This window comes from Trachinotus anak, unplaced genomic scaffold, assembly GCF_046630095.1.
Source record: "Trachinotus anak isolate AG129_WGS33_773 ecotype Australia unplaced genomic scaffold, CSIRO_AGI_Tana_v1 ptg000028l, whole genome shotgun sequence".
NCBI lineage: Eukaryota > Metazoa > Chordata > Actinopteri > Carangiformes > Carangidae > Trachinotus > Trachinotus anak.
In genome coordinates, this window is record NW_027273879.1 from 22,231,871 (window position 1) to 22,256,247 (window position 24,377).

Consider the following 24,377-nt stretch of genomic DNA (forward strand, 5'->3'; position numbering starts at 1 on the left):
TTAGCTAAATTAATTCTTCACTATAATGACTGTGTTTCCTGGAACTGCTAACAGACCAAATAAACACAAAAATACCTCAGAGGCATTGTTGAGCAAAGTAACACTGAATAAAAACATAAAGTCACATTTTGTGGAGGTTGATTTTAAATAGTTATAATCAGTCCTCCATCCACACTTAGCCAGACTCTCCCTGTGGTGGAGGGGACTGAGGTCTCAGTGGTGACACAGGGATCAGGTCTGTCATTTCACATTAGACCGCACACACACACTCCTCCAAGTCTTCCAAGGACAACCTGTACAACGGACAAAGACCAGGGGTGGCTGTGGCTCAGGAGGCAGAGCAGGTTGTTCAAGGTCACCGGTTCGATTCCCGGCTCCTCCAGTCTGCAATCCAAAGTGCCTTGAGCAAGATACTGAACTCAAAGTTGTATCATCAGTGTGTGAATGTATGTGTATGGTTGAAAAAACACTATCGTCTTGATAAGAGTAGAAAAGCTGTATATAAGTGCAGTTTACTATCTACCACAGGGATCTGCTGGTCGAGTTCAGACAGTGTGACTTAAAGGAGCTATATGTTCGTGTTGCTATTGCTACATAGCTAACATTAGCATTAGCAGCTGTTTACTCAACAGTGTAGAAGAGTGTTCATTCAGAAATGTTCAGACATTTTATCAGTTGGTATGTTCCAGTATTACAGAGTTATATGATTGTTGCTCCTCTCTCTCCCCTCTTTTATTTCTGATTTCATCAAACTTAAAGACTCTTTTACCTTAAGTCAACATGTTGGGATCCCAGGAGCCACACACTCTCATACACTCGCCTGTGGATGTAGTTGATTTTTCCACATCTGATCACGAAGCAGTAAACCTTGTGTGGACTGTAAACAACAATGTATTTACAGCTGGTAACTGCTCAGAGGTTTTAAGTGAAGTAAGTCTCTCATCAGACAGAAACATAGACGTTTCAGCTTCCTCCTGATTCTCTGTTTGAAATAACCTTTAATCATCTAACAGTCATTGGTTAACATCAAGCGTACATTTTCTGATTGGCTTCAGTAATCAATAGAAGTGCATAAGAGTGACTTTACGAACAGTTTACAATCAATCAGTTTATACACCACTTGAGTTCTGAAAATAAAATTATTCATGTTTTCAAATTATTTTCTGCTTTAAAATGTTTTTATGTGAATTTGGTGCCTATAACAGGCCACATGCTATTATTAGCATAACTATCTTCACCCCCACAATAACCTGTATACATGTAGGTTTATGTGTGTATGTCTCCAATACACAGTAACCACAGTTGTTTGTAATAAGATCCTCATCATCATATATCATCAGTAACAGGATTTACAGCAGTGAAGTACGGCTAAGGTTAAACAAACAGAAAATAGCAGTTACTTTAATCCATTTATTTATTAACTAAAAATGAATTAAAATAAACAGTATAAATAAAGTGAGCACAATTAAGTAAAAGAAAGACCATTTCCACCCAACATACTGACATGTTCTCCAGTCAGTCTGCAGCTAGTGATGGAGAAGGACACGATTCTGCCTTTTTCTTCAACAAACACTGATAAAACATCCCAAAAAATCATCAAAACAAAACATGAATTTATTTTATTGTCCCTACATGTATATCCAATACGTCAAAATGAGCAGTTGGTGCCTGTAAATCACTGCAGAAGAAAGTGACTAAAACAGCTCCTTGAACCCGAGGTGGAAAACATGATGATCTGACATGTCCGTTTCATATGTTAACATGAAGAAGGCACCAGTCTCATCATCATCACTCCACACACACGACGTTTTCATCTCTGCAGTTGAGATGAGGCTTCAGTGTACATTTAAAAGTGCTATAACAGTTTCTGTGCTTCTGCAGTTTTGCTATTGCTACAGGGTCAATGTAAGCATTAACAGTTCAGCAGCAAACTTCATTCCTCCACTCACCAACAGCTGTCTCCAGAGGTGGAGACAAACACCAATGTTAACACATTTTGGTTCTATCTCTATCACTTCTTTTCTACTGAAAAGACCAGCTAGCCCTGGCCCAGTAGGACCGTCTCATCACTTTCCGACACCGAGTCACTGTGACAAGACAAATACAGTGGAAATCCATTGAGCTGATTAAACAACAAACAACAAACCCTGTGACCCTACAGTGACTCGGTGTCAGTATTATAACATCTTGTCTTGTAGAAGCAACAATGGCTGATGTTCTTGTTAAGACTGGTAAGTAAACAGCTGTTAATGCTAACATAAGCTATGTAGCAATAGCAAAAACTTACAAATAGCTCCTTAAGTCACATCCCTCTTGTACAGCATCACTGATTTCGCTTTTTTCATACCCCAACTTTTCCCCCTCAACCTGTGAAATTTTTACTTTTTGTTTCTAATTTAACAGAATTCCAACTTTTCTGTTTGCAAATTAAAAATGAACAAAAACAGGTGGATGATGGTGAAGTGTCCATCATCCTCCACTAGGGACAAAATCCTTATGATGACCACCAGAACATCCACCTCATGTGGACGTTTCTGATGAAGTGGGAATATTCAGAACGACTAAACCCACATCCTCATGTTGACTCTTGAAGAACCTGTGGCCCACTGTGTTTAACACCAAGAACATCTACACAGAAAGACTAAGGGTCCTGTCCTCTAGAGAAAGACTAGAGTCCTGTCCAAACATATTGATAATATATATTTAAAGCCTCTATGTGCAGGATTTAAACTTCTGACTCTGAATGGGCTCAAAGTAACACACACTGCAGCACTTTTACTCATTTCTACAACAGAACAATTTCAGAGGTTTCACCACATCACAGAGGCTTCAAATGTTACATGTTGATAACGTTAATGGACATTTCTAATGTTTCAGTGTCAAATAAAACACTGACGATCGGAGACAAAGAAATCACAATTTCCTGTCAAAGCAACACAACAAAAACTCAGGAGGTGTACAGACGTTTCTGCAGAGCTGTAAGTGTTCACATGGCTTGCTTATGTACAATATTGCAGCGTTTACTGTGAACACCTAACTTGTGCCGTGGTGGGGACAATGTCAGGGTGCACTGCTGTTTCCAGAGAGAGTCCAGTGGACGTCCAACAGTGCAATCAGGTGCAGAAAACTCTGTTTCTGCAGTAGAGGCATTGGGAACACGTCCGTTACCAGCTGTAAGGGGAACACATACACTCATTAAAAAGACACACCTGTACACGCTGCTATTGTGCACCCATCACCAATATACAAAACTAGGGATGCACCAATATGGTTTTCTAACACCACCATATTCCCAACAATAACCACTGAGCAGATGTGGAAAAGACTGAAATGATGCTCCCCTCATCCGTCTGTGGAGGACAATCTCCCACCAGGTCCACAGGTCACTGCTGTCACCAGGATGAATTCAAGCTGCTGTGGAGGATCCAGTTGCAGCAGCTGAACTAACGTGGTGATTGTTATTGGTTTCTATAAGAGTTCATCCCCTGATCCCTCCTGTGTGACCAGCTGTAAGAAACGGAGGGAAAAGTCCTCGTCCTCGTGGGAAAAAACATTCTGAAGATGAGCTGGAGCCAAATGAAGCCTCAATAGTCTGAGTCAGACAAACTGCAGGACGGACCCCTCCCACACACTGCAGGAGGGGATCATGATGGTGGATCACAGAGACCAGAGGTCTAAGAAGCTAAGCATAAAACTGAAAAGACCCTGGTGTCCTCCCACACATGGACAGACGGGTGATCACAGTAGGGCTGGGTATCATTCAAAAATGTTCAATATCAATATTGATTCTTAATGAATAATTCTTAATCTTAAACAACAGTTTTATCAAATCCACTTTAACAAAGAGAAAATTACAGCACACGCAGTTTTACTGTAGTTTTATTTTTAAACTCAGGTCTCACACGTGTTCATGTAAGTGAACAGCCAAATACAGACTTTACTAGATCTTGGTCGAAGCATGCTGCATGTTGATTGGCTCACTGACACTGATGAGATTTACTCCTTAGGTATTGAACAAGTGAGATACCCAGCTCCACATCACAGCAACCAATAAATCTGAGTTGTATTAAGGTAATTAAAGGTCCATACAGTCTAAGGGTTGTTTTTTTGTGTGTGTCCTTTCCTGGTACCATAGGCTAGCAGTATGAGTGGTCTGGATGCCTTTTGTTGTTGGGGAATTTACTCTGTCTAAAGGTTTTTAAAGGTCAATTTTTAAAGGTGGATATCCATGTGTTTTTGATTATAAAGCAGGTCTAGGTTCTATATTAATACTGTGAAAGTATCAAAGCCTCAGTCCACAGAGAAATGCACACAACCTGTATTCAGAAACTGAGCCTTAAAAAGAGCCGTCAGGACTTCTGGAACTTTGTGATGTCACAACAAAGCAGTCACCACCCTCAGTCATGCCCCAAGCCCCACCCACCTGGACCCACCATCCAACCTTGCAGAATTCTAAGTGTTTATCTGAAATCTGCTATATTTTTATTGGATCACTCAGAAAACAGAAAACACTCAGAAACTGATTGGCTGACTGACCTGTTGTTACTAGAGCTCCACTGAGATGGTTTTTGGTTCTTAAAACCACAAATATATCTTCTGATGGAGATCAACACTTCAGATAAAACACTGGAGTAAAGTTAAAATATGAAGCTTTAATTAGCTCACCTTTACCTGCCCTTCAGTTAACAGATTGAATGGAGCATCAATTAGTTTTTTTCCACATCCCCACCTCATGGTAAATAAGAAGTTTAAAAACATATTGGCCGCAATAAATAAATTAGCAAAGTATCATCTGGCTTATCTGACAGTTGTATGTCAAACGTCCATGAACACAGCTCCTCACAGATAAGCAGTAAATCTATTATTGGCCTGGTGGCAGCGGTGCATTTAAAGCTGATACAGTATGTGATATGTGCTTGTCTCAGCTGTCAGCTGATATATTAGTGCGTCTCTGACCAGTACAAACACACAACACTGTCAATTAATAGGTTCACTAGTTATTGCTAAGTTTATATACAGTGCACTCAGAAAGTCTTCAGACCCCTGCACTGCACCACAAGTTTGATGCTGCAGCTTCAAGCTAAAATCAGTTCAATCCTTTTTGTCCATAATGACAAAGACAAGATTTTAAATTGATCTCTAAACCATTTTATCACGAGGCTGCATTATAACAACATGTGAAAGTGCTAAGGGGGTCTGAAGGCTTTCTGAATACACTGTCATTCACATTTTTTAACCTCAACACCTCGTTACGATTTGAGGACTAATTGAAGGATTTTCTCCACAACGTTATGTGGAACCCCCAGTTAATGACATAACAGGATTATCAGACCGTCTTCTTAAAGAAGCCTTTAAATCTGAGTAGAAAGAGACCAGGCTGAATATAGCACCTAAACCCTGCAGGGTGAGTGACGCCTGAACAGGCCTCCCACTGTGCTCATGTCTTGTTCCTGGTAAAGACGCGCTCGCCTCGCAGGGTGAGGTGCTGCAGCTGGTACTGCAACACCTCAGTGTCCGATGACTCTTTGATACTGATTTTGTCCAGGTTAAGGTAGTCCAGAGACTTGGACTGGGCTCCCTTTCCTTTAAGCAGACATAGGGGTAGTGGAGCATGCAAACCCCTCCCAGGCTCCCCGTGGGCCAGGGACCTGAGGAAGGTGTCGCTGGAGCTGGGCATACGCCGCCGCCTCCGCCCGTTGGCAGCAGGGATGTCGTAGGGTTGGTAGTAGCGGTTTTTGCCTTTGAAGATTCGTGAAGACCGGTGGATTCCCAAGTCCACAGACTTGGGGACAGGACTCTGGATGGAGCTGGATACAGCCTCTGATACAGAGCCCTTCTCTGGGGTGCCCTCTGACCACTTGTGGGCCAGTTTGAGCAGCTCCTCCCCAGTGGTGAAGCCAACCAGGTAGTTAGAGTCCATGTGCAGAATCTGGTATCCTGTGACAGTCCCTCTGATGGGGGAACAGGGGGTGCTGGCACAGCGGGGTCTCTCTGCTTCTGGTTTCAATGTGGCCTTGATCTCAGCTGCAGGGAGAATGGAGACGTGTGCCCGGGACACTCCACTGATATCCATCTCCATCCTGACAGACATATCCTGACTGAGAGGCAGAGACACAACATCACTGGAGGCAACACGACAGACACAACAAAACACAGACGCTCAGGGTCCAGGTCCACTGAACTCCTGCAGATCCAGCTGCTCCCTAACTTTCTGATCTAACACCGAATGTGTTTACATGAGCCAGTGTTCTGGTTTCTGTCAGAGGACAGGTAATGTGTCCAGGTTTCTGAAACCAGGGTGAGGTTCACACGCAGAGAACTATTATACTGCAAACCCTGAACATGAGCAGGACACAGGTGGACATGTAAACACACTGAGGAAGTCGTGAGACATAATGAGGCTATAATCATGTTAGTTAATTATGAGAGAGAGAGAGAAAACACTGCTGACCCTGGACTATCTGAGTCTGTGTGATCCATCAATGGGACCCTGTGACCTTCAGCAGTTTACATGAAATCATCACCAACAAATACAGGGAGTGAAGGTCGCTAACACAAAGGAGAGTTAACGACTCTCACCTTCACCAACCAGAAGGAGGCGATCAAGCAACAAAAAGCTGTTCCCCAAAAAACATAAGAAGAAGAGCAGCTGCAGCTAGCACCTGTATCAGGGTCAGAGGTGGAGCCTGGCACTAGTTTCATGCTCTTGAAATGTTGTATAAATTGGTTTTTGCAGGTTAAATAAAATTTCCAATTACCTCTACTTTTTTCATCAAATCTGAACCATGAGTTGTCACCTCCCCGCAATGAAAACATGTTTGATGCCAGCTACAGTCTACATGATGTTTTACAAGCTCCACTCTTCACTATGGAACGAGATTCTTCACTGCTCCTCTACACAACCCACATCATTACCTCCACACTGTGTGGGCCCCACAACCTGTTCACCTGATCACCTGTTTCTTTTATACACAGGTCTACTCTATTGTAAGACTCCTCAGTATGCTTCCTTTGCTTGTTTACACTGAACCAAATAAAGTCGTCATGATGTCAACTAATGAACGTTTGTACCAAATTTGAAGAAGTTCTGTCAGAGTGTTACTGAGATATCATGTCCACAAGAATGACATAGACTAGGCATGTCCAAAGTCCGGCTCGCGGGCCAAATGCGGCCCGCGTTTCAAATTCCCACTGGCCTCCGTCATAAAATCAATAATATGCGGCCTGCCAGCACGTACAAAAAACAAAACAAAAAAATATATGTCCAACAAAAGCTATTTTATATTTCACCAGAAGATGGCAGCAGACCTGTGGCTGCACCCTAACCGCACGAACCTTGACCCTTGACTCTTTCCAGCCCATTTCTAATATGGCGACTGCAACTAAAAAAAGAAAAGTTGACACACCGCTTCCAGGAGAAGTGGAAATTGGAATATTTTTTCACTGAAATACGCAACAACTGTGTCTGCCTAATTTGCCAAGAGGCTGTGGCTGTTTTCAAGGAATTTAATATTAAGAGGCACTACCAAACAAAGCATGCTAACTACGACAAGCTAACTGGGAACGAATGTAGTGACAAATTGAAGCAACTGGAAGCTGTTTTAACGGCACAGCAGCGCTTTTTCACAAGAGCCCGTGAGTCGAATGAAAATGCCACAAAGGCAAGCTACGAGGTGGCAACGCTGATTGCCAAGCACTGCAAACCTTTTACTGAGGGTGAATTTCTAAAGGACTGTGTGATGAAAATGGTGGAGAACATTTGTCCTGAAAAGAAGCAAGTCTTTGCCAATGTTTGCCTGGCTCGTAACACTGTCGTAAGGAGAATTGAAGACGTTTCATCTGATATTAAGAGACAGTTTGAGGCAAAGGGAGCTGAGTTTGACTTTTTTTCGTTAGCCTGCGATGAAAGCATGGACGCATCTGACACCGCCCAGTTACTGATTTTTTTGAGAGGAGTGGACAACGAAATGAACGTGAGCGAAGAGCTACTTGACCTCCAGAGCCTTAAGGGCCAAACAAGAGGAACAGATTTATTTGTTTCTGTTTGTTCCGCCGTTGATGACATGAAACTACCGTGGAATAAAGTCACTGGGATTATTACGGATGGTGCACCTGACATGGCTGGCACGCGAAGTGGATTATCAACACTTGTCTGTGACAAAGACAGCGAAGAAGGAGGTAACGCTATAAAACTCCATTGTATTATTCACCAACAAGTTCTCTGCGCCAAACATCTGAAATATGATCATGTTATGAACCCGGTAGTAAAGGCTGTTAATTATATTCGCTCCAAAGCCCTGTGCCACCGCCAGTTTCAACAGTTTCTACTTGACATCCAGTCTGAATACGGAGATGTTGTGTATCACAACGACGTAAGATGGCTCAGTCGGGGGTCTGCACTGCAGCGCTTCTACTCTCTTAGGGAGGAAATCGGACAATTCTTGGCAGAAAAGGGACAACCGATGCCAGAACTATCAGATCCTGTTTGGCTGGCTGATTTGGGATTTTTAGTTGGCATAACACAGCATCTGAATGTGCTGAACACGAGCCTTCAGGGGAAAAATGCAGTGGTGAGCGAACTGTATTCACACATCAAAGCCTTTGGGACCAAGCTGCAACTTTTCCAAAGGCACCTGTCACAAACGCAGCCCAATACGGCACACTTCCCCGCGCTGCAGGAAATGTCCAGTTTTCCACAGAACAATATCAGTGCGCAAATGAGGAGGTATGCAGCAGTAATCTCATCCCTGGCTGAGGAGTTTCAACAGCGCTTTCAGGATTTTGCAGCTATTGAAAAAGAGATCACGCTTTTTTCCTCTCCTTTTTCCGTGGACCCCGATGACGCTCCGGACCACCTGCAGCTGGAGCTCATTGATCTGCAGTGTGACGCTGAGTGTCGGAGTCCACACCAACAGCTCCCTCTCGTCAATTTCTACCGCCAGCTGGATAAAGGCCGGTTTCAAGAGATTCGAACAGTTGCGAAGAAAATGCTGAGCTTGTTTGGCTCGACCTACTTGTGCGAGAAGACATTCTCAGTTATGAACTTTAACAAGAACCGCGTCAGGACAAGACTAAGCGACTCTCACCTGCGTGACATACTGCGCATCAAAACCACTGTCTTTGAGCCAGATCTGGCCTATTTAATGCAGTCAAGATCCCAGTATCACCCTTCACATTAGTGCAGACAAGTTGTTTGTTTAGTTATCTGAGGTGAATAAATTCTAAATTCACTCAGTGAATTGTTGTTGTTTTTTTTTTTTGTGATGATCAAAACCACAATTTTGAATATGCACTGAGTCTATGGCCCTCAATGTTTTGTACTTCTGAATAAGATAACTGTTAGTGTTGAATTTAGGAGTTTACAGTGATAATTTAACAGTGAGTAATATGCAATGTTTCAAATGATGTTTAAGCTTCCTGAAAGTTTGTTTTTTTTCCCAGACAGACTTGCAATAAAAAATGTATTAAATAGTTCATTTGCATTTAATTTTAATGGTTCAAAGGATGTCAGGCTGAATGGTCGGCCCCCACACATATTCACCTCACCAAATCTGGCCCTCTTTGCAAAAAGTTTGGACACCCCTGACATGGACGGAAGGACAACCTGAAAAGCAATATGACTATTATTGGGGCCAGTCAGGGATCTGGCCCCAGTGGAGGGGTGCATGCCTCGCCTGCCCTTGTTGCTCCACTGTACCACATTCAACATGACAGTAGGGCCTCTGATGGGTGGTGCGGGGACGAGGCAGGTTGGTGGATATGACTGCCCACCGGCCCTGCTATTGTTGTTGTGCTGCTCCTCAATTTTAAATGCACAGTAGATAACACATGACACTAGGGCCTTGGGGGGTGGGATGGGGCAGGTGAGACTCTGCCGTCTAACAGCAGTGGAGTACCAATGCCCCATCTGCTCCCTCAATTTTAATACACCTTAGTCATCCACACGGCCCACAAGCCATAAGACACTAGGGCTTTGGGGGTAGGGAAGGGCAGGGAGGATCCAACCGCCTACTAGCGGTGGGGTGCCATGCCCTGACCGCTCCCCCAATTTTAAGGCGCTGTAGTCACCCACACACCCAATTCACTCACACACTCATACGCACATCCACACATACACACCAGACGCAGGGTGGGGAGAGGGTGGCTTGATGTGCCCCCCTGTCTATCTGTCCCTGGTGCAGTGTGGACTGTGCAGGGAGCCGGCCATGTGGGGGAAGAAGATCCATTGCGGGGATGGCCTTGGTGGGGGTGGGCGGCCTCCTCTTGTGGTTGGCAGGCTGGGTGGGGGCTGTGGCCATGCTGCGGGGGTTTGGGGCCCCGGCGGGTATTCTGGGCATTTCTGGGATGCTCTGGGCCCTGCTGGCAAATTTGGGGGATTGGGTTTGGGGCTGGGCGGGAGGGCCTACTGTTCTCTATCCCCCTGGGCTTGGCTTCCCGGCGGGGGAGTGGGGACTCCGTCTGCCCTCCTTCCCCCATTTGTCCTGCGGGGTCACCGGGGCCGGAATACCGGGCCGCCGTGGCGGGCTGGGGTCTTTCCCGCTGGGTGGGCAGGGGCTGGGGGGTTGGGCCCTCTCCGGTGCATGGCGGGCTCTCTGCCGGGGGTGTGGGTGGGCCTTCAGTGGCCGGGAACATTTGGCTCTGGGTCCGGCTCACGCTGGGGTTGGTGGTCACGGGCTGGCTCTGGGGCTTCCTGCCCGCTGTCCCTTTGCAGGCCTCCTTGCACTGGGGGGGCATGCTGCTGCGGGTCCTTGGGCTCTGGGGGTGGCTTGGAGTCTTGGTGGCCTGGTTTCTCGGCACCTGTGCCTTTGGTCTGAGGGGGAGGTGTCACTGCAGCCCCCACATCAATTACCCACCACATCCAATGACAAATCGCTACACACTTACATACACACATGAACACATACACATACATACACACACAGCTACCCCTTCCCTCATACACACACACACAGACAGATTTACACACACAAACACACATACATATACACATATACACATCTCATGGTTAAGGACTATAGAGTGACCATAAATGTGGATATTGTTAGTTATTGCTATTGTTACTGTGGTTGTTTTTCTGTTGTTGTTGTTGTTTTTCTCCGTCTCTCCACTCCCATTTACCCATATTCTCTGTTTTCCTCTTCCTGTCCACTCTCATTCCTGATGCGGTCCGGTTGTCTTAATAAAGTTAAAATATGCGATAGGAGGAGTATCCCACACTCCTCCTTCGCAGAGTAAATCTGCCCCAACAACACAAGGCATCCAGCATAGACTGTATATAAAAATGGACGTCAACGCTGGCTCCGGAAAATGAAGCCAATGCGGAAGTGCCTTAAACCTGCATTCTATCTACTGACCATCAGGGGGCGACACCACTGGTTGCAAAAAGAAGTCCGTTTGTATGGAAGTCTATGAGAAAATGACCCTACTTCTCACTTGGTTTATGACTCCAGTAAACGTTTTAATAACGAGTTTATGGTCTCAATCGCTAGTTTTTTAAAATTATAGTCCCATTTAATTTAAAATAGACGATAAAGTAGGGTATGCATTGGGGCGTGGCTAACGTATGATTGACACATGTCACTTGTCAATCAAGAGCAGTCCCTTCTCACAGAACCAACGATGCTGAATAAGTCGTGAACTTGTTTTTGGGTGTAGTGTTTTTGTCCTGGAGTTTTCCACATACAGTTACACAGACCTTCCATTGTGTTTTCAGTTTGTGAAAATTAGTTTTACCTTTTTTTTTCACCTAAAATGTCGGCGTTGTTCAGCGTCTGGTTGAACCAAAAGACACTCTAAGGAATCGACTGTTCAGATTATACGGTAAGTACATTTTATTTTTAGCTTAAGCGTGTTTTCGCTAGCCAAAATTAGCATCCCAATTTCCAATTGATATCGTAGTGTAGATAAATGACAAATGCACCTTGCTAACCCAGCTGGCTAGCTAGCGCGAGCTGATTACCAAGTGTTTTCTATGCTAACAGGACCGGGCTCCGCCGGGATGGTGACCTGTGTTTACTCTTAAGGTGTTAATACATGTTTGAATATAATGTTAAAAGCCCAACTAAAATGTGCATATAACTAATGTTAAGGTACCGACGTTATACACAGACGGGATCCAGTCGAAGTGTACTGCGTGTGTTGGGCTCATATTGAGCTCCATTAATGCAAATTCTTAAAAATTATTTTAAGAATTTAAGAATTTTGGTTAACATGTAGACTGTAAATTATGACTGGAACAACAGAAGCCAATACTACATTTTCTGAACAGGTCCTCAGTTCACAAGCAGCAGATTTACCGGATCTGTCCTTTTTATTCGACCCAGATATTGTTATTACAATCAGATATGCTCATAATCTGAAGTACCCTACAGATTTTGTCGCCGTGAAGTCCAGTGTTAACTGTGGTGTGTTGATGTGTTGTGCACAAAAGACACACGTTAGAGTCTCTATGTAGAAGTTCTGTTCATTCGCTCTGATCATCACAATACGGTTAGAAGTTATGTATAATACACAATGTAGAAAATAACATTAGTACATAACATGTAGCAGTTCATTCATTTGATGCTGTAAGTGCAAACACAATATTTCTCAACTGAAGTAGACATTCATGCAGTTATCCTGACAGCTGGTTTATGTGTGTAATAAACTGATCCATCATGTCTGAACTAAAGTTTTTTACTGAAATTTTGAAAGGTATCCACGCTGAAAGCTGAAGGACCACTGCCAACAGAAGGAGGACCTCATGTATGGAGCACAGTATTTGTTTCCATTCATCTGGCTGTGGAGAAAGGAGGCTGCATGGACAACATCCTTAGTTCTCAAATGGATGGTGATGATGATGCTAGAAAACCACTTCCAGTTCAGGTGCCTCTGATGGAAAGACAGACCAGTTCTGTAGAAGTTTAATATTCTTTGTCCTTGGTGTTACTCTAGTCTTACTCTAGTCACCACTTTCACAAATGAAAGTATTTCCCAATTTGACATTTAAATTTAGCTCCTTCAGTTAATATGAAAACTAACCTAGAAGAATCACGTTTCCTTTCCCACAGTTTTACTGAATCAAATCTAAAACCTTGTTTAAAAAGAAGTGGGACTAATGTGTTATCTACTTGACTCAGGTTATGAGGATAAAAAGATTATCATTGAAAATGTCAGCCATGTTCACCGTCTCCTCTCCTACTGCCCAACAACACTGGGAGAGGCTGGAGATGGTTGTGTGGTCACTCGGTGTGTAGACACTGATGTTGTTGCACAATCACCTGATATCTGCAGAGAAACATCATTTCTCTACCCTGTCAGTCATGTTCATGCAGATGCTTCAGTCCTGCTGCACCCAGCTAACACAGCTAAGGCAGCTAACACAGCAAACGTAGCTAACACAGCTAAAAGAGCTAACACAGCCAACGCAGCTAACACAACTGACTGATTGACTAACTGACTGATGACTGACTGACTGACTCAGGTTTACAGCTGCAGTGTTACTAACTCAGCTCATTATCTCTAGATTTAGAGATTTGTTTTCAAACAGTCTGGGTATAAACCTGGTCCAGGTCTGGACAGTGTATGGATGCAGACCAGAGGCTCAGGTCCACACCTCTTGTTACAGACAGTCTACTGAGCTGCTGGTTTCCAGCTGCTCAGGAACTGCAGGAAGAGGAGAAGCTTCAATACACTGAGAGAAGTCATCGCTAACTGCTAAAGAAACTAGCAGGTCTGAATAACATGTAAATAAGAAAACAGGAAATCAGACAATATGGTTCCTGCAGCGCAATAAAAGCCCTCTCTTTTAATTAGAAAACAATAAAAGGAAGTGTGGAGTAGGGCTGGGCGATATGTCGGGTTTTTAATTTATATCGATATTTTTTCATGCGCGATAGAGAATTATGTCATATCGTTTATATCGATACAGCGCTTATTATGCCATAAAGCAAGACGTAAGTTAATCACTGTCAAACTCAGCTTCTCCCAGCCTCTCTCTACGCGCATGCCATGACGCCCCACCCCTCACAACACATGCCACGACCCCTCACCTCTTCACTACCTACATGGCCCCACCCCCACCCCCCGCACACTGAGTAGACGGATGGCGGCGTAAACGAGATGGAGACGGAGAAGAGCAAAACGGACGCAGGGGACGACGAAGAACTGGTTAGCAAAAGAAAAACAACTGGCTTGGTAATTTGGAGGTGGTTTGGATTTAAAGTGGCAGATGTGGAACAGAAAGACGCGTTTTTTTTATTTTATTCAAGAAGTTTCTTAATTTAATATATGCTGTTTTTTTTCTGCACCATTTAATGTGCATGTTAATCCTGTGCAGCTGCTGAATGTTATTAAAAGTGGCTGGCCCATGTGGCTTCAAACTAGGACTGTCTGCTTTGTTATTACACAGAAAAAAATGTCGAGATATATAAAAGTCTGTGAGGTACTGGGGACCAGATCAATAAAGACTAAACTGATGTGGATCCAGACTGAGACTGAGCTCTGAGAAAGAGACAATAAGAAAGATTTTCTTTCCTCTAATTTCCTCTCTGATCAATTCAATTCAATTCAATTCAATTTTATTTGTATAGCGCCAAATCATAATATACATTATCTCAAGGCACTTTACAGGGTAAGGTCAAGACCTTACTTTCAATTTGCTACAGAGAAAAACCCAACAGTTCCCACAAAGAGCAAGCGCTTGGCGACAGGGGGGAGGAAAAACTCCCTTTTAACAGGAAGAAACCTGCAACAGAACCGGGCTCAGGGTGGGCGGCCGTCTGCCTCCACTGGTTGGGTTTAGGAGGAGATTAAAAAAAAGGGGGGGTGGGGGGAGGAGAAAAGAGAAAGACCAGGAACAGCTGTCAACAAGATCATCAACCTGCGTGGATGTGAAGTTAAGAGAGCTGTTTCCTACTGCATTGATACATGGCAGTGGGCTAAGTACTGATGGGATTCTTTCTTTAAATTTGCTAATGGTATTGTCAGAGAGACCCCTGCTGTAATGGACTTTTTTCCCAGATGCTGTGTAGTCCATGACTGAAAACTCAAATGATAACAGAAAATGGTCAGATAAAAGAGGGTTTCTGGGAAATACTGTTAGATATTCAATGTCAATCCCATAAGTCAGAACCAGATCAAGGGTATGGTTAAAAGAGTGAGTGGGTTCATTAACACTTTACAGTAAATCCAGTTGAAATCACAGCTCAGTCTTTGTCTTTCATTTATGTGTTTGGTTATTTTGTCAGAAGACATCGTGGTTATAAAATCAGGATTTGACCGTAGGCGGTCCAGACATGTACTAGGTTTAGTCCTGGTTTTGTTTAATGTGAAAGTTTGTAAAGGAGCAAAATGCAGTTTTTAATTTCTGCTGGCTGTTTCCTGCTAAGATGTTCCTCCATACCTGGACTGACTGACTGACTGTTCAAAGTTAGAACGCTGCAGCTTTATTCAGCCTCACAGTTCAGTCTTAAAGGTGCAGTCGTGGAATGAGGAGCATTGTTATCCTAGCAGAGGAGGTCGTCAGAGCTGGACTGACGTCTGTGTTTAAGGGAGAGGCAGGATGGCAGGACAGACAGCACACTGTTGTGTTACATGTAACATCTCTGATTCCTGAACACTGTCATGTTATCCAACATGGTGACGATTTTGGTTCAGTTTAAACAAGCAAAAAGACACAATGAGGGGTGTACAAACCTGACTACAGTACCAGGAAGTTCCAGATAAACCACACACAGAGACCTGAGTCACAGACACCTGTCAGGATTTCTTTTCACTTTCAGCAGATTTAATGAAAGAGGATTAAAGGGCCCACATGATGCTGTTTGGATTTGCCCTTTCTTTTAGTATTATAGCTTTTTATACATGTTAAAGGTTTTACTAAGTTACAAAATTCACAGTCCACAGCTACAGAAAACTCCTGAAGAGCCTGAAACAACTTCATCACCATGTAAAACATTTGCATAATGCCTGTCTACCTGTCTGGCATGTCCCCAAACAAAGCTGGTTTGAGCAGCGGCCATGACAAGAGGATGCTGTTATTTTTTGATGCAAACACAAATTCCCTTTGTATACAAATAACCGACAGTGCAGGTTTAATGTCTTCAGTCGACTGGTGACAGCAGACGTTTTCCACTTCAGTCAAAGGTACAACATTTTATATACAGATTGTGATTAAATCCACAATAAACAGGTGATGGGTGTAATATTTACATAATCAGTCCAGTCAATTATGGTTGCAGTTTTCCTCCTGAACCTCCACACCAGTGAGAGGATGAGGCTGTGCTGCACCTCAGCAGGCCTCTGAATGTTCGGCCAATCACACGAAAGCAGGCTTTTAAGGAGGTCTGAGCTAATTTCCTGTTTGTCAGAGGCTGAACTGAGCAGCTACAGATCAGGAGTTTGAGATAAATAAGATAAATAAGACTTTTTTGAACTGTGAAGCATGTAAAGCTCCTCTTGAGGAGTCTAGAATAAAACATACAGCTCTTTAATAAAAGTGACCAACAGCACCTTTAACCACTATGATACAGTTCCCTGTAGAGAAACGATGCAGTCAGTAAATGTTTCAACTGATAATGGGCATTAATATGATGTAGAGTTGTGTTTGTCTTTGTATCGTCAGGGAGGAGGTCTGTACTGGAGAGAAACTAGATCCACTGACTGTGGAAATGACCTGAGCTCATTATATCAGTACACTGCTATACTGATGGCTTTTATTTATTAATATTCCTGACAAACACATAAATTATCCCTATAATGCCAAATGCATCAAATTTGATACAAGCATTTCTGAGACCTATTGCATCACCTTATGGTAAAAACTTCACTCAAAACCCTCTTGTATTCAATCTGATACTTGTCTTCCAACCCCTGGTGGATACCTTTATCACTACAACAATTCAAACACAGTACATGGGACAATCCAAGTTGGCCACCTTCAGATAGTTCCCAACTCACTGGATCAAGGTAAAGAAAATTGCCATTTTTACGATTTTCCAGTGACATTTTCTTTGAAATTTTTAGTAATATTCTAACATGAACACTTAATCTGTTGAAGCAAGTTATAATTACATAATTTTTTTGCATTTTAGTATGTAGTAAAATCATGTATAAAATTTGGAAAAACCTATATGCAAATTTTGTTAAAGGGCCAAATAAAGGTTCCAGATTCAAGAAATCAGAATTTTCTGTCCATTATTTCTGGGGTCAGGCATTACAGGGTTAAACATGCTAATCAATTAATCCACCATTTCAGTCAATGATAAATAAAATGCTTTGTTGTAATGCAGAAATTCTATCAAAATTAAAGACCATCACAGGTAAAGCTGGACGTCAGACGTCATGTCAACCTTTTTCTTCAGACACCTGCTGACAGGGCTGTGGTCCATGACAGCAGTGTCAATATGAACCAGACCCTGCTGTGTTTCATTTGTTATGTCATGTTCAGGGAGCAGCACGCACTCATCAGGGAGGGTGTGGACTGATAAAACAATTCGATAAAAATTGTGTTGTTCACCTGCTGCTGTCATGATGATGAAATCAAACACACAGACACACACTAAGAGCGGTAGAAGCCGCAGTGGAGGCCTCGGAGCCCTATGGCGCGGTTGAATCGCGCCGTACCGAGCCAGAACCAGAAAACCCTCCCAGTGGATCAGCCCTGCAATACCAGGCCTCAGACCTTAGCCCTCAGAGCCGTGACAGGCGGATCTCTGTTCTAAGGCTGAGTGAGGGATGAGATGAGTAAAGATGGCTGTGCTACAGACGACAGGCCGGCTCATCCTGTCCTCTGCCGGAAGAGAAGCCCAGTGTCTCTGTCCACCAGGACAGAGGACGGTGTCCTAACCCGTGTCCTCGGCTCTGGACCATCCAGGTCTACATGCGACGCACCATCATTTAAACACCGACTCACCCCTGATGACAGGATCAAGCAGAGCCATTTGACGCCGTTTGATCGGCGGGAGGAAGATAATTCATCTACGTGGTTTAATCCCCATCAAATATAAATTCGATATCGTTCATCACCTCCTTGTAAAAACGACAGAAGAAACCAGAACAAACCTGTTTGACTGCGGACGATCCGGTGCTCAGCTCCTCCTCTGACAGTCTCCAGCCTCCTTCTCCGTGTTCCGTCAACAGCGACACAGGAGCACTTCCGGTCTGTCACAGACAACTGGTACACTGCTTCTGTCGTAACGACTGGCTCACAGTGTCAGGACTAACACACAAAGACGTCATCTTCTGCTCAACACAAGGAGCACGCTCTGCTGCTGTTAAAAAACAAAGAAAACGCTAATTTTAAGTCATGTGAGATAGATCATCGACATCTTGAGATCAGGTGCACATGCGCATCAGTGGCACTGTGGATCCTCCCAGGTTAATAAGATAAATTAGTGTGTGAGAGTTTTTGTTCATGTTAAACGGCTGTTATGTCCCAGATAGCATAATACATCCAGGCCTACGTTCCACGGCCCAAATCTGGCCCACATACAGCATAATGCTCAGATGAAACCTCCACATCTGTGCATATGTAAACCTGCAGTAGTGGCTGAAAGCCGGAAGATTTTCTACGCCCAGATGTGGAAGAACTCGGTCGTTAGGCCAGAAGCAGTTTGAGCTTCTCTCTGTCTCTGTCTCTGTCTCTGTCTTTCTGTCTCTCTCCTCATTTTGCAGGTATCTCTGACTCTAGAGCTGCAGGATCCAGATCTGCAACTACAGCACTCTATAATTATAATTATAACAATAATAATAATAATAATAATAATAATAATAGGTTCTACTATAATTGCTGCTGTTAATTAATAACACCATTACACCTATGTATATTATTATTATTTTCTCTATAACAGTCGGCAGTATATACAGCTGTTCCTGCTCTAAGAGGAGCTGTTGTGTTTCTCCGTATAATATTATCAGAATCAGAATCAGAATCAGAATTGGTTTTATTGCCAAGTATGTTTCCACATACAAGGAATTTGTGCTGGTGATTGGTGCAATTGGGGATCAGGGGGATCAGTGACAGTGGGGCTCTCTAGCCTTGTTGATAAGGCTGATAGCAGACAGGAAGAAGCTGTTTTTGTGGCGAGAGGTTTTGGTCCTGAACGACCGCAGCCTCCTGCCAGAGGGGAGTGACTCAAAGAGTTTGTGTCCAGGGTGGGAGGAGTCAGCTACAATCTTCCCTGCACGCTTCAGAGTCCTTGAGGTGTACAGGTCCTGGAGGGATGGAAGATTGCAGCCAATCACCTTCTCAGCAGAGTGGATGATACGCTGCAGTCTGTTATTGTCCTTCTCCGTGGCAGCAGCGTACCAGATGGTGATGGAGGAGGTGAGGATGGACTCAATGATGGAGGTGTAGAAGTTCACCATCATAGTCCTTGGCAGGTTGAACTTGTTACTGCCTCAGGAAATACATCCTCTGCTGAGCTTTCTTGATGAGGGAGCTGATGTTCAGCTCCCACTTAATGTCCTGTGTAATGGTGGTTCTCAAGAAGCGGAAATGCTCCACAGTGGCCACGGGGGAGTCGCACAGGGTGATGGGAGTGGGTGGGGCTGGGTTTTTCCTGAAGTCCACTATCATCTCCACTGTCTTCAGAGCATTAAGCTCTAGGTTGTTCTGCCTGCACCAGGTCACCAGACGCTCAGTCTCCCACCTGTAGGCAGACTCATCGCCATCAGAGATGAGTCCAATGAGAGTGGTGTCGTCTGCAAACTTCAGGAGCTTGACAGACTGAAGGGTGGAGGTGCAGGTGTTGGTGTACAGGGAGAAGAGCAGAGGAGAAAGAACGCAGCCTTGCGGGGATCCAGTGCTGATGGTCTGGGAGTCAGACACATGCTTTCCTAGCTTCACGTGCTGCCTCCTGTCAGACAGGAAGTCGGTGATCCACCTGCAGGTGGAGTCAGGCACGCTCAGCTGGGAGAGCTTGTCCTGCAGCAGAGCCGGGATGATGGTGTTGAAGGCAGAGCTGAAGTCCACAAACAGGATCCTGGCATATGTCCCTGAGGAGTCCAGGTGCTGGAGGATGAAGTGGAGAGCCATGTTGACGGCGTCGTCTACAGACCTGTTGGCTCTGTAGGCGAACTGCAGGGGGTCCAGGAGTGGGTCAGTGATGGATTTGAGGTGGGACAGGACAAGGCGCTCAAACGATTTCATGACCACAGAGGTCAGGGCAATGGGTCTGTAGTCATTTAGACCTGTGGGCCTTGGGTTTTTGGGGACGGGGATGATGGTGGAGGATTTGAAGCAGGCTGGCACGTGGCAGGTCTCCAGTGAGGTGTTGAAGATGTCCATGAACACCGGATCAGCACAGTGCTTCAATTCAATTCAATTCAATTCAATTTTATTTGTATAGCGCCAAATCATAATATACATTATCTCAAGGCACTTTACAGGGTAAGGTCAAGACCTTACTTTGTTACAGAAAAAAACCCAACAGTTCCCACAACGAGCAAGCGCTTGGCGACAGGGGGGAGGAAAAACTCCCTTTTAACAGGAAGAAACCTCCAACAGAACTGGGCTCAGGGTGGGCGGCCGTCTGCCTCGACCGGTTGGGTTTAGGAGGAGATAGAAAGAGGGGGGGGGGGGAGGAGAGGTGAGAGAAGAGAGAGAGAGAGAGAGACCAGGAACAGCTGTGTCGGTAATGGTGTTATCAATAATAATGACAGGTAACAGTGGTTAATAGTAAAGATGAGTAGTGGTGGATCTGGATCCTGCTGCTCCCGAGGCAGAGATACCTGCAGAATGAGGACAGAGAGGGAGAGAGAGGAGAAGCACAAACTACGGGAGAGAAAAAATACAAAGTTAATGGCATGAAGTCATTGAGAGAGAGAGGGGGAGAGAGACAGAAATAGAGAGAGAGCGCCCAGTGAATCATGGGAATCCCCCAGCAGTCTAGCTCTATAGCAGCATAACTAAGGGATGGGTCAGGACATACCTGAGCCAGCCCTAACTATAAGCTTTACTAAACAGGACAGTTTTAAGCCTGATCTTAAAGGTAGAGAGGGTGTCTGCCTCCCGAACCCACACTGGGAGCTGGTTCCACAGGAGAGGAGCCTGATAGCTGAAGGCTCTGCCCCCCATTCTACTCTTACAAACTCTGGGAACCACAAGTTGACCTGCATTTAGAGAGCGAAGTGTCCTATTGGGAAAATAGGGAACTATAAGCTCTCCAAGGTACGATGGTGCCTGACCATTAATGGCTTTGTAGGTGAGGAGGAGGATTTTAAATTCTATCCTGGATTTTACAGGGAGCCAATGCAGAGAAGCTAACACAGGAGAGATGTGATCTCGTTTCCTAGTTCCTGTCAGTACTTGTGCTGCCGCATTCTGGATCATCTGGAGGCTTTTTACTGAATTTTTGGGACATCCTGACAATAAAGAATTACAGTAGTCCAGTCTTGAGGTAACAAATGCATGAACTAGTTTTTCAGCATCCTTTAGACATAGAATGGGTCTGATTTTAGCAATATTGCGCAGGTGGAAGAAGGCTGTCCTAGAGGCTTGCTTTATATGTGAAGTAAAGGACAAGTCCTGGTCAAAAATGACACCAAGGTTTCTGACTGTAGCACTGGAGGCCAAGGTGATGTCATCCAGAGTCAGTATATTATCACATAGTGTATCTCTGAGGTGTTTTGGGCCAATTACAATAACTTCAGTTTTGTCTGAATTTAAGAGTAAGAAATTACTGGTCATCCAGATTTTTATGTCCTTAAGACAGACCTGAAGCCTGGCTACCTGGTTAGTCTCACCTGGCTTCATGGATAAGTACAGCTGGGTGTCATCTGCGTAACAATGGAAATGGCTTCAGGGATGATGGAGAGACAGAGTCAGGACCGGCTGCTTTGCGGGGGTTCTGCTTCTTAAAAAGCCTGTTGACATCTCTCTCCAGGATAGAGAGAGACGTTCCTTTGGTAGGGGAGGAGGGGGATTCTGATATGGCTAGTTGTTGAGGTGCCAGGGCCCCTGCTAAAGTGGGGGAGGAGAAGCTGGTGGTCTGGAGGTGGTGGCTGGACTCGCGGGGGTTGGTGTCAGGCCTGTCCCATTGTCTTTCAAAGCGGCAGTAGAACTCATTCAGATCGTTGGCCAGACGATCGTTAGGTTTGTAGTTAGTGATCTATCTGAGACCTTTCCAGACAGAGGCAGAGTCATTGGCTGAGAACTGGAGCTGAAGTTTCTCAGAGTACAGTTGTTTAGCTTCTCTCACCGCCTTGCTAAACCTGTGCTTGGACTCTTTAAACCTGTCCCTGTCCCCACTCCTGAAAGCTTCCTCCTTTTGCCTCCTGAGCTGACTGAGCTTAGCTGTGAACCAGGGTTTGTCATTGTTATAACTCACCCTGGTACGTGATGGGATACAGCAGTCCTCACAGAAGCTGATGTATGACATCACAGCCTCTGTGAACTCATCCAGACTGTTGGAAGCAGTCCTGAACACTTCCCAGTTAGTGCAGTCCAAACATGCCCACAGATCCTCTATGGCTTCACTGCTCCACTGCTTCGATGTCTTCACAACAGGTTTACACAGTTTTAGTTTCTGCCTGTATGTGGGAATCAGGTGGACCATGACATGGTCAGAGTGGCCCAGTGCAGCCCGGGGGACGGCGTGATAAGCACCACTGATTGTGGTGTAACAGTGGTCCAGAGTGTTCCCCTCTCTGGTCGGGCAATTAACAAACTGTCTGTATTTGGGCAGTTCGTGGTTGAGGTTACTTTTGTTAAAGTCATCAAGGACAATAACTAAGGAGTCCGGGTTGGATTAGTATTATGTAGTATTATGAGTGCAATATTGGTCCGGACCCTGTAAAGTGCTTTGAGATAATGTTTGTGATGATTTGAAAAGTTTCATTTTGCTATAATCTATGTATCAGTGGACGAGATGGAGCAGAACTGAATACTTGGCTGCTTTAGCTACTCTCTATAAGACCTCCACCTCAGGCTCCAGAGCACTGGAGAAGGGAGGTGCTACGTGTTACCACAGCTACAACATTCTCCTGCAGTCAGTGTGGCAGATATTGTACATGTGCTCTGTGAGGTCTCTGCTGAGCTGCCTCTCTGCAGGTTAAATATCTCCTCTGGGGCTCAAGCTACAGCACACATGTACATTAAAGCTTCCTCTGCTGCTGTGAGGCCTTCTGGATCACACTGAACTTTATGGTACATTCACACCAGTGAGTTCAAAGCTGAACTAAGTGCAGATGAGCAGGTCCCAGATAATGAAGTGAGGACCTGATGTTATCATTGTAGGATGACTGCGGTATTAACAAGGCTATCATTATTTGGCTTAGCCATACTGCTTAAGCCTTCCACTAAACTCAGTGTGTCCAAATGGGTCACAAAATATTGTTGTTTCTGTGTCACCAGCACCTGGCTCTGGGGCAGACAGTGCCAACCTCTCTCAGAGTAACACAGACACATCCTCAGATGAAACTGTGTCTGAGATTTCAGATATGTGGCCTATATTCCTGCAACACGTTATAACATCATCAGCCTTGAAAAGTTAAGGACTGAAGTTAGACTGCAGGCCAAAGTAAGACTTGATGACCTGGGCTTGGACTGTCCCAACTCCACATGGCCCCTGTTTAACAAGCTTAACTTATATCACCATGTGCATAACATCAGAATTTTCTTCTTCTGTTCTTCACATCAACCAGTGCAGCTTTTACATCACTGTGAGCCTCCAGCTGCTGCATCAACACGTTTGGTCAAATCAGGAATAACTAGTATAAGTATGTAGGGGCCCCTGGTGGGGCAGGAGCTGCTGAAACCTCCCCCCTCTCTCGTTCAGGGCGAAGAGAAAGAGATGTGTCACACCTCACTGGGCAGACCCCCTCCAAAATGCTCTGGGAGTTGTCCAGGGGGGGACAAAAGACAAAGAGGGGGGGAAAAAAAACAAAATTTGAGGGAGAGGGAAAGGGAGGGGATAGACCCTTGCTGGGCCACCTGAGTTGCCGGCCATGGAGAACCCCTTGGTTGCAGCCTTGGTTGGGGCAGGTGCCCCTTGTTGGCACCTCTGGGGTTCTGGTGCAGCCCATCTTCACCCCCAATCTTATTACACGAATATAATATTAACCCATGATTTCCACTATTATTGTCCAGTGCCTGAATATATGTGTGACATTATATTCTGTTATGCTATCTTCTTGCTATCCATTACTATTACCGTTATTATTATTAGTAGTAGTAGTAGTAGTAGTAGTAGCATTACAGTTACCATTATTATTATATCATTGCTGTCACTTGTATAATTATTGTAATGTCTATGTTATCATTACTATAAACCTGTAACGGCTATTATATTGTAATTACTATTATTAGAATACACAATTACCTCCCTCTGTTCTACCACACACACACTTACCTAAATCTTATTTTAGAGAGTTTAAAGCCCCGTTAGGATCCACAT

General features: G+C 44.5%; 1 protein-coding gene across 3 annotated transcripts; it reads right to left on the minus strand.

Moving 5' to 3' along the window:
• Positions 1-1,396: 1,396 nt before the first annotated feature.
• Positions 1,397-18,191, minus strand: macir (macrophage immunometabolism regulator). 3 transcript variants are annotated; one of them, XM_071465391.1, is made up of 3 exons: positions 18,043-18,191; positions 5,391-6,098; positions 1,397-3,171 (listed from the first exon to the last, which is right to left on the minus strand). In XM_071465391.1, exon 2 carries the CDS (start codon positions 6,089-6,091, stop codon positions 5,438-5,440), a length of 654 nt encoding a protein of 217 aa, XP_071321492.1. In that variant the 5' UTR covers positions 6,092-6,098; positions 18,043-18,191; the 3' UTR covers positions 1,397-3,171; positions 5,391-5,437. The 3 variants fall into 3 exon arrangements, with proteins under 3 accessions (XP_071321492.1, XP_071321490.1, XP_071321491.1); XM_071465389.1 differs by having other exon boundaries at positions 1,397-6,098; XM_071465390.1 differs by lacking the exon at positions 18,043-18,191 and adding an exon at positions 17,894-18,032 and having other exon boundaries at positions 1,397-6,098.
• Positions 18,192-24,377: the final 6,186 nt, after the last annotated feature.